General features: G+C 42.5%; 1 protein-coding gene across 1 annotated transcript; it reads right to left on the bottom strand.

Moving 5' to 3' along the window:
- Positions 1 to 1265: 1265 nt before the first annotated feature.
- On the bottom strand, positions 1266 to 8041 carry LOC124016517 (AP-1 complex subunit mu-2). The gene is made up of 12 exons (XM_046332092.1): positions 7899 to 8041; positions 6186 to 6342; positions 5893 to 5960; positions 5562 to 5692; positions 4505 to 4652; positions 3841 to 3967; positions 3606 to 3748; positions 3145 to 3216; positions 2907 to 3065; positions 1981 to 2106; positions 1704 to 1779; positions 1266 to 1533 (listed from the first exon to the last, which is right to left on the bottom strand). Exons 1-12 carry the CDS (start codon positions 7938 to 7940, stop codon positions 1508 to 1510), a joined length of 1275 nt encoding a protein of 424 aa, XP_046188048.1. The 5' UTR covers positions 7941 to 8041; the 3' UTR covers positions 1266 to 1507.
- Between the last annotated feature and the right edge of the window lie 2865 nt (positions 8042 to 10906).

The following is a 10906-nucleotide window of genomic DNA, read 5'->3' as shown; positions in this document are numbered from 1 at the left end:
CCTCTCACACCCACATAGACTTAGTTAGCTAACTATACTACATTCAAAGCAAACACAGTTTGAGTCGAAATATTACAGGCTAGGACACAATGAAAGTTCAATGAGGAAGTTGGTTACCTGTAGAGCGGTCTTTCCAAATTGATTGACAGTATCGGGATGCACTCTGCATTCCGGTCCTAGCATCCTCCTGACCTCGTCCGTATTTCCCTTGGCTGCGGCAGCGGTCAGGCTCTTGGCCGCATCACTCTGACTCAGGACCATTGTGGACGGATTTCTATATTTTCTCCCTAAAATAAGAATAGAAGAAATAGCTAGCTGAGTACCCAGTGTCGAATTGTAATCAACTGTTGTAGTCTATCAACGCTAGCCAGTTCGTCTCGTTAGCTAGCTCACTATCATTTATCCCCAACCAGCAAACGTTAGCAAGCTAGTTGCGAGTAGTTCAACTAACACATTATAGTGAGAAAAAAAAATATATATATAACACACTTCACAACGTTATTTCTTCGAAATTATGGAGCCCAATTCTAGCTAGTAGCGCAGGATAAGTATGCTAGCTAGTAGCTAGCAGTCTCAAAGGGGAATCAAAACTCATATGAAAAGGTAGTTACCGTGTCTGTTTTGAAATGATCCCGACCGTTACAGGCTCTTCTTTTCCGTCCCTTTTTCGAGATACTTTTGAAATAAATCACAGCAGGTAAATGTTGAATAACTTTGAAGGCTGCAGGACCTTTAATTTGCGCGCTGAGAACTACGTTACCGTTTACCCAACCAACATTTACAAACATTGGACAGAACGTATCTCGACCAATCAGCGCGTTGAATGGCGAGGTGGGTGGAGTAATGACTTGGTTGCCACCATACAGTCACTGGTTGCTACAGTATCACTGTGGTAACAGTTAAGTCGGCCAATGAGAAGCCATATCGTAGAAGGCGGGCAATTTTGCGGACGTTGATATCTTCAAAGTACATTCATTCACATTTCTAAAATGTTGTAGTAAATGTCCAAAGTCAGACATTTGATAGTAAGTCTCCAAAGTCAAGTAGAAAAAAAGGCGGGTTATTGAAGAAATCATTCTCAAATGCCCGCGATTGACAGTTGTGTCATTAAAACGCGCCAATGGGTGTGAAAAACGTTTGATATGGGATTTTATATACTTTCTGGCTAAAATAGCAGCTAGCATTTTGGATGATATAAAACAATACATTCATAGCTAAAATGTTTTGTTCATTAAATGTAATAATACACAAGAAAAACACCCTCATTACGGTATTTCAAGGCTATAGTTTAATATAAACATTTAACAATCTAAGAGACAATGAGTAAAGCAATTAAAAGCTCAAATTACATTGCATGACATAAAAGTTAAAATCACAAACAATTTTATACAGTAACATTATTAAGTAGAGCATTTCAATGAAATTCAAAGACATTTTCCTTTTTTTAGTGTGCAATTAAATTGAACAATGATCTCTGGAAGCAAAGGCAGAAGTTAGCCACCATGGTTTAGAAGTTACTCCGTAGTTGGTAATCTAAATGAAAGAAAATAGAACAATAAAAATAATATAGGATAAATACTAGTTATAATTTTAAAGAGTAAAAATACTTTATTCCCTTAAATTTGTCTCTCTCTATGACTAAATGATGGGTCTCTTTTTGCTATACATGAGTAAGCTATATCTAAAGAGCAAGGCAGTCCTACCTCCACTCTGTGTGATGTATCTGACCCAGGGCAAGGCCTGGTAACCACTCTTCTCTATAATTTTCATGTACCGCACCTTGAGGCACACAGGGTGACAGAGGAGAGGAGAGAGATCAGTGTAACTTGATATAATGGACCATTTGTTTTGCCTAACCAAATGAGGCACTTGTAGTCTATGCTAGTTTATGCTAAGTAAGTCACCACTTTGGTTCCGCATAAGCTTGTTTTCAAAGGTCAATACAGTATACTCACAGGCGCGAGCACACACACAGCTCACCTGTATCCCTGACACTGTGAAGTATGGAATCTCAAAGTTGACAGTGATGGGAGGTTTGCCCTCCATCTCATCATTCTCCACACTGGGCAGGCCAAAGCTGGCCCGCATCAGAAACTCCTTACCGCCCTGGAGAGAGAGACAGACAGACAGACAGACAGACAGACAGACAGACAGACAGACAGACAGACAGACAGACAGACAGACAGACAGACAGACAGACAGACAGACAGACAGACAGACAAAAAAAAGAGAGAGGGGTGCGGATAGATAAAGAGAGAAAAATTACAGAAAGAGTGAGATAGTTCATATAGGGCCCTGAGTTTTTTCGTTCTGATGATGTGTCCTGACCAGAAAAAGAGGCTGGAGTTTTTCCAGGTCAGGAGCCTTAAATGTTCTAAATTCTAAGGTTCATTGTTGACCCATTTCCTGTCCGATGGCCACATCATGAAAAGTTGCACACAGTTCATAGTCCTAAAGGGGTTTATTTACATGGGAGTGGGATAAAGAATCCTCTGGCTTCAAATGCAGCGAGTGCAATTAATCAGATGGTTATCGTCTGATTACAACATTGTCATCAGAGGATTGATTACCTAGCAAGTTAGCAAGCCAGTGAGGCGAGGAAAGGTAAAATACCACAGCTAGGGCTAGATAAAGCCAGGAGAATAATATACTTGTTGAACATAGCTATAGCCATCAGTCTTACATGTTTTCATGGTCATCACTCTCTCACTGTTAAGTTGGTCAAGGTCACGACATCAGGGTTAGCTACCCTGCTTACAGAGCTTTTTGTTGCGAAGATGCGCGCGCTTCACTCGGACGGGACGTTTGCTTGTAAACAAAAAAATGGCTCTATATATTTGGCCTTGAGTTTCGTCGACAGGGAAGAACAGCTTGAGACAGAAGTGCTGCTTGGATGAAACACTTACAGGGAAGGACTTGATAGTCCACACAGCCAGGTTCTTCTCAGGGACGTATTTAGCGTGGCCTGTACTGGTCTTAAACTTGGGGGAGTCGGCGTCACTGGGGACAGGAACCCGCACCTCCACGTTGTTGGCTACTGACTGCTTCTTGAACTGCCCTTTAGCCTATGGAATTAGAGACAGGCAACTGTAGCATAGGACAATGCATAAGATTCATACACTGAGTGTTACTATATAACACTACCTTAACCATGATCTCAACTCGACTGTGAGAGAACTTCTCGATGACAGACTCGATCCATATCAGAGGCTTCACCTGTAGGGATACAGAATGTAGTTAGTTCTACCGTCCACTGGAAAGCCATTATACTACTTTATCAGTGATGTGGTGGTCGGAAAATAGGTAGGTAAATGCTGATCGCCGTTCGCGGTGAGTCAAGTAATACTCCCCTTACCCACATTTTTCAGGAAAAATGCATTGACAGTAAGTGCACACGCAAAATAAAAAAATGGTGCATGAAGTGTTTACCCTCCACTACACCCCTGTACTTGATACAGACAGGGCTTACAGCTCACTCAAGTATTGATTTCAGTACAGTAACAGTGCAGTGGAAGAGTGAAACTGTATGAGGGAGGGATGAGGGTATTTTAGGGAGGTCATGTACATTTTCAGAGACACAATATGAATGTATTAAGGTAACTCACATGAGTGTTGATGCGGTAGGACATGAGTTCAGACTCTCCGTCAGGAGGGATGAAGGAGATGGTGCGGTCACTCTCGAAACGGGACAGACGAACACACTGGTGGAACTTAACGTCCTCCATCGTTACAGTCTTCCCTTTGTCGCCTGAACACACACACACTCCTTTTCATCAACATCTAAAATGCAATTGCATCTGAGAAGCAGTGACTTTGTGTGTGTGTGTGTATTGTACATACGGCCAGTGAGGGCGAACAGCGCTCGGTCATTGAGTCCCAGTCTCAGCTCAGGCATGCCAGACAGCATGGTCTTCAGCTTGACAGTGCCCACGATGTCACTGCTCATCACACTGCCATTGGCATTCACCTGGGGTCAACGCATGACACAGGGGTCAACCTCTGATGGAGACTTTTTATACAGTAGCTAGTTGATTTAATGCTCAGTCAATTAAAGATCAAATCCACACTAGGGAAACAGCATCAGTGTTCACCCCGGCATCTTCGGTATTGTTTTTGTTTTGTTGAGGAGATAGGGCAGAGGGAGCACCCGGCAGCAGGGGAAAACAACTGCAGTAGGTCTACATATTCTGCTGTTCGCACGTGCAGTGATGTCTGAGGGAAGAAACTGTGTTCGTTGGTTCCCGTAACTTCTTTGTTGTTCTAATATCGCTAACAGGTGTGGCAGTTCCACCAATTAAGGAGTCCAGCTTTAATCAATTCAATGAATCAATTATTCAGAAAGAAAAGGTTATTGGTATTTTCAGTAATCAATATTTTCCTATGGAGATTAAAGCATTATATACACAAAACCAATTATGACAATTATTGATGTTGCCGAAACACAAGAAAATTAATTGCCGAATTGTATGTATCAAACCCAACATCCTTATGGTAAACCACTCACCAGTAAGTTGATGGACTCGATGACATCGATGAAGACCTCATTCTTCTTGTACTTGATGCCCTCTGACCTCCAGGACACAGCGTTGGTGACAGTGGTGGGAACCTTAGTCTTAGCCACCTCCAGCTTGGTGCCCTCCTGCGTGATGTACCTGGAGAGACAGCCAGTATGGACATCAGTAGCTTGATCTCAGATCTGTTTTGTAAGACAATGAATTACAAGGACCAGGAATTGGCAAGACAGCACATACAGATCTGGAATCAGGCTAAGTCAAGATAAAAGTCAATGTACCTGTAGTAGAGACAGACAGTATGGAGATCAGTCTGATTGGACTTTCAAAAGTCCCAAAACTTGTCCTTGCTTTATGGTGTTGGGTCTAGAACCAGTATCTGTCTATTAAAGCTGCATCTTTATAATAATAATAAATATGCCATTTAGCAGATGCTTTATCCAAAGCAACTTTCAATCATGCGCGCATACATTTTATGTATGGGTGGTCCTGGGAATCGAACTCACTACCCTGGCGTTAGAAGCGCCATACTCAACCATACTCAGTCCACTCTCTCCATTCACCCAGTACACGTGTATGACTAATTGACTATATTGTAACAGAGAACATGTGTATCAGTGTGTGTTGTGATTGGCAGGCTCCCCCACCGCCTTCCTCTGCAGATCCTTTATGGTCAGCTGAAGAATGGACTGAGGTCTGCCAAGGGGCAGAAGAAGCGCATCAAGGACCACAGCAAGACCTTCCTGAAGTGGAGAGCCTGCAACCAACTGCCATACCTGGCGTCCCACCTTCCGCCTGGGTGTCACACACCTCCAGGACACAATCCCAGAGAGGAGAATCGAAACGTCTTGCACAACGACACCAGCGTGCAGCGGGTACAGCCCTCTGAGGTGGAGAATTCACCTGCCCTCATGTGGCAAACCCCGCGGGTCTCGAATTGACCTGCACAGCCACATGCAGTGGCACTAACGCAACTCCCCACAATTGGGAGCAGCGTCATCATCGAAGGACAGCCATAAGCAAGTAAGTAAGTGAGCGGGTGTCACTCACTCCTGCAGGATCTTGCTGTCGGTGGTCTGGGGGAAGCCAAAGTCCATGAGCTCGTCCAGTAGCTCATAGACCACCACAAAGTTGTCCTGTATGCTCTCCTCCTCCAACTCTGTAAAGTACTCTGTGAACACCTGGAAACAACACCACATCGATTGGCAGCTTCAGTAATAATATGGGAATTATCATCATGTTATGTCAAATGGGTAGTTGAGAAACCAGTAGACACATTATGCAGGTCTTTTGGTAGTGAGAAACACTTCTGACTCAGCCATTGGGGTGAAAATGACAGCAATGGAGTTGTTAAGACAGCACAGACAGACCTCTGACTCACCTCAACCACTTTATAGAGGAAGGCATAGACCAGAGAGGCGTTGGAGTTCTTGTTGGTAGTGGCCACCACTGTGAGAGCGTCAAGGTAGATAGAACACACAGGCCTATTCTAAGGTCCTAGTGTAATATGTTTAAGAAGTTCATTATCATCTTTACTCTAGGGAAAAATACATATTTGTCTTTGTGTAGGTTTGACTAGCATCTCATTAGTAAAGCTAACATGATTTATACAGGCTACAAAATGGTAATGATTAACTTTTAGCTGGCTAGCGACTAAAATCATTATAAGGATACAGTACAGGTTGGTGTGCTTGATCCACAGGAAATGAACGTTGCCGTGCGACATGATTGGACAGGTAAGCCCCTCCTCTTCCTGTGTCATGAGCAAAGGCAGGAAATGGTCAATCTCAGCCATGTCCACGTCGCCCTTGTAGTTCCGACATATGAGCACCTGCAGGGTAAGAGGGGAAATTAATAGGGAAAGAAAAACAATAACCTATATGGGTCAAAGGTCACCCTTAAGGCACCTGAGTTTTTCCTAAGCATGTGACGTGACTAAAAAAACTCATGGTCCTACTAGAGGTCAACGGGTGAGAGAGGTAATGAGGTAATGTAACGTAGAGGTCAACAGGTGAGAGAGGTGATGAGGTAATGTAACGTAGAGGTCAACGGGTGAGAGAGGTGATGAGGTAATGTAACGTAGAGCAGATATGGGAAGAGTAGAACTAGAGATCATTATTCCAGCAACCTTCTGGATGTGCCAGGCGAAGAGGTGCTCATAAACGTTACACAATATTTCATGTTGAGTCCTGTACATGTTCCATCGATTCCATCTCTAAGGAATGCTAAATGAAGGAAGAACATAAGGGCTTGACAACTCTTTGCCTTGACAAGAGATCAGATGGCTGAGATTGGGCTCCAGAGCTACACCGGTCACTCAATCAAGGAGTTGCAGTGCCTACAAAGTTTAGGTGTACAGTAGTACCATGCAACAGGCTTATAACGGTGGTTATGGTGGCTTGTCAGTTGTTGTGTCAGCCTAGGCCAGGGTTCGGCAACAGGCGGCCCAAAACCGTCCCAAGTGTTTTTTAGTAAAATCAACATATAATATATATTTTTTAGGATTTTAGTTTTTGTAAAGAAAAGACTAAAATCACAACAAGAATTCAGCTAGAATTGAGTTTACTTTAATGATCGTGTCTTAATGTAATCAAGGTATTCAAATATGTCTTTTTGGCTTAGTTGTGGTCAATTTGTAGTGTACAAATTATTATAATTATGTTCTGGCCCCTCGAACATAATCGGCCGGCTGCTGAATATGGTTGCCTAGGCCTACTCATTTGCATGTAGCCTAATACAACCTCTGTCCCTCTGTTGTGCCACCTGAAACCTTGTCCTCTTTCCCCTCCCATGACTTCTAGGCCTATTGTAGAGGGATGGAATCTTTTGATCAAATTACACCTCTAGCTGTGAGAGATTCAGGCTATACTGAATCTCTCACAGGATAAGAAACCTCAATAGAGCATTCTCTTCTGTTTATAACAGGAAGTACTGTGTTGTCTGCCCAACCAAATGTGATTTATAATGTGTTAATCTTGGCACTATCCTTCTACAATGTACACAAGATGACATGTGCCAGGCAACTTTGACTCACTTACTATATTCACTTTCATGTTTGGAAATATGTAATTCTTTTGTGGCAGCTTTTTTCATAACACCTGGTATAAGAATTTGTCAAGTCTAAAAAGGATGCAGCCACTGGCCTTATGACCTGTTTTTATCCGCTTGTGTCCGGAAGTGACTTGTGCAAGGCTTGAATGGAACTGTCACAGGCAACGAATTAATCTTTAACGACGTGGCTATCTATTAATGTTTAATGGTAAGAGCAAACGTTGAACAAACTCGATTTCAATCCTAAACAAAAGCGAGTTAAGGTCAAGTCAAGCTAAAACTGACATTGTTTATAGCGTTATCAATGGCAACAATCAAAATGAGAAGTGATCTTACCTTTCCTTTCAAGTCCAGAACGAAGACAGCGGAGGCAGACATTATCAGCACCAAATGGATCACTCCGCAAGTATTTCAACCACTACAAGCTTGTCCGCTCTTAAATTTTAAGCGTTTCCTTTCGCCAGTAAAGTAGTCTAAATGGGTATAAATTTACTCATGGCTTCCACGGGTCCTTTTCTTGAAGGGACACGTCAGATCTGACGTCACGGGCCTCCAGGTAAAACATTAACAGCATCGCACTCACCTGTATGGAAAAAAAGAGGCCTGGACGCACTGCTCGATTATTTCGCGAGATGGCGCAATAGATCCAGATATGCATGTTGGAACTTTTAGCGCAATACTCACGACTTCCACAAGAGGGCAGACGTACATTAGATAAGTAACGATTGCAAAAATCCACCGATCGATTCTGTACCATACAGCACAGGAGGCTGGTGGCACCTTAATTGGGGAGGACAGGCTCGAGGTAATGGTTGGAGTTGTATAAGTGGAATGGTATCAAATATATCAAACACATGGTTTCCATCTGCTTAATGCCATTCCATTCGCTCCGTTCAAGACATTATTATGAGCCGTCCTCCCCTCAGCAGCCTCCACTGCCATACAGTCTATAGACTCTATGGTCTGTAGGCCTGGCCTGCTGATAACAGTTTAATGTGATCTTGAATTTAAAATAAAAATATATATTTTCTGCTTCACATATCTAGAATTTACTTTAGATGGCTGGAGCTTTTCCCAACTAGATTTATTTTGACCTGGTGACCTTGACTTTTAACAGGCATTATGTCTGTCAAGATGTTTTGTAAGTTAATGCAGTGATATTTATTGCTCTGACGTCACTTTTGGAATCTTGCAAAGAACTGTCTAACAACAAACTCACATGTTTCTCCTCAAAGTCAAACTCACCCAAAATGATCTGACACTTTACTATTTCATTCCAAAACCCCTTTCATCGTTTACTGGTCTCTTTATCTTGACATCTTTATAAAGGCCTATAAGGATTTGGCTAGACCTGGGTTCAGATAGTATTTGTCTGTATATATATATATATATTTATATATATGTGTATGTGTGTGTGTGTGTGTACTCTGAGTGTTTGATTGTGCCTGCATAAAGATGACAGATGGACAGAATTAGTTTGGACTTTTGGGACTATTCCATTCACTGTGCCAGTCGAGCTCAATCAAGCCCAGCTAAAGTAATTGAATACTACTTGAACCCAGGTCTGGATTTGTCATGTGCACTCCCTTTACAGCTTCTTAATCTGTTATAACCCCTACTTTACAAGCATCCTTCCCCACTGGTGTGTGTGTGTGTGTGTGTGTGTGTGTGTGTGTGTGTGTGTGTGTGTGTGTGTGTGTGTGTGTGTGTGTGTGTGTGTGTGTGTGTGTGTGTGTGTGTGTGTGTGTGTGTGTGTGTGTGTATTTAGGCTATAGGAAGGCCATGGCCAACAACAGACTTCCATGTAGGAGTTGTGTATGTTATGGGAGGGTTGGGACATGTGTCAATCTCAGTCAAATTATTGCTCATTTTGTCCAAAAGCTTTGTTTGCACCAGCTTGAAGTAGCCATATCCAACCCACAGATAGGAGAATTACTGGAGCTGTAAACTAGACAGCAACGCCTTGGTAAAACACACATGCTACATTCACAAAGGCTGTGGCCTGGCTATCAAATAATAAAGGGTCAGATGTGGGCCAATGGGTGACATGCAAACTAAGGAATGCTTTGTGTACCTTTCAGACACACACACTGTTTGTTTTAGTCAGTTAGTGCAGGTCTACTGCCATCTTTTCTAGCCACCCTTAACTTGACCTGTTTTTGGACACAATGTGTCAGGTGACGTTATGGGTGACGAGCAAAGATGACAGTTTATCCAAATCAAAGTTTAGCATCCTCCACCAATGTTTGATTTTAAACTTGAACAAATCTCCCCCACACTCCAAATCCAGCCTGGCATACAGGAAGAGAGGGAGTACTGTGACAAATGTAAACATCAACATTAAACCCCACGATTCTTAATCGGACCTCTTCTTCCTCCCCTGTTGTTGTGGCCTGGATGTGAAGCCAGAAGGAAAGGCCATCACCGCTGCAGCCTTGGGATGTGTCTCAAATGGCACCCTATTCCATACATTGTGCACTACTTGTCAAAAGTAGTGTACTATATAGGGAATAGGGTGCCATTTGAGATGCAGGCTTGACTGACTGCAGTAGCCTTCCCATATCCCCCATATGGGGTACTTGGATGTCCAACAATAACATATGGAAACGCTTTGTAGGTCAGACAGACTTCAAAGGAAACAAATGACTTGTAGGTCAGACAGACTCTAAACGAAACAAATGACTTGTAGTGCAGACAGACTCTAAACGAAACAAATGACTTGTAGGTCAGACAGACTCCAAAGGAAACAAATGACTTGTAGGTCAGACAGACTCCAAAGGAAACAAATGACTTGTAGGTCTAACAGACTCCAAAGGAAACAAATGACTTGTAGGTCAGACAGACTTCAAAGGAAACAAATGACTTGTAGGTCAGACAGACTTCAAAGGAAACAAATGATTTGTAGGTCAGACAGACTTCAAAGGAAACAAATGACTTGTAGGTCAGACAGACTCTAAACGAAACAAATGACTTGTAGGTCAGACAGACTCTAAACGAAAGAAATGACTTGTAGGTCAGACAGACTCTAAACGAAACAAATGACTTGTAGGTCAGACAGACTCTAAACGAAACAAATGACTTGTAGGTCAGACAGACTCTAAACGAAACAAATGACTTGTAGGTCTGACAGACTTCAAAGGAAACAAATGACTTGTAGGTCAGACAGACTCTAAACGAAACAAATGACTTGTAGGTCAGACAGACTCCAAGGGAAACAAATTACTTTTCCTCTACCTCTCTAGGTTTTACAGTAGGTCAACAAGTTAAACTGTTCAACAGTGGCTTCTTGCTACTATCTATCCCAGGGGTTCTTAAACTTTATCAGCTCAAGACCCAAATAAGAA

Source organism: Oncorhynchus gorbuscha, linkage group LG26, assembly GCF_021184085.1.
Source record: "Oncorhynchus gorbuscha isolate QuinsamMale2020 ecotype Even-year linkage group LG26, OgorEven_v1.0, whole genome shotgun sequence".
NCBI classification, from domain to species: domain Eukaryota; kingdom Metazoa; phylum Chordata; class Actinopteri; order Salmoniformes; family Salmonidae; genus Oncorhynchus; species Oncorhynchus gorbuscha.
The sequence above is the reverse complement of the archived record's forward strand: the minus strand, read 5'-3'. Positions and strand labels throughout refer to the sequence as shown.

Bases quoted from the DNA above. Each gene is read 5' to 3' on its own strand.
- LOC124016517 (XM_046332092.1), bottom strand. From the start codon at position 7,940: ATGTCTGCCTCCGCTGTCTTCGTTCTGGACTTGAAAGGAAAG. The intron at 3,066-3,144 runs GTAGTGTTATAT...CTAATTCCATAG, and splicing joins GAGTTGAGATCATGGTTAAG to GCTAAAGGGCAGTTCAAGAA. The intron at 1,780-1,980 runs GTGAGCTGTGTG...GTGTGCCTCAAG, and splicing joins TCACAGTGTCAGGGATACAG to GTGCGGTACATGAAAATTAT.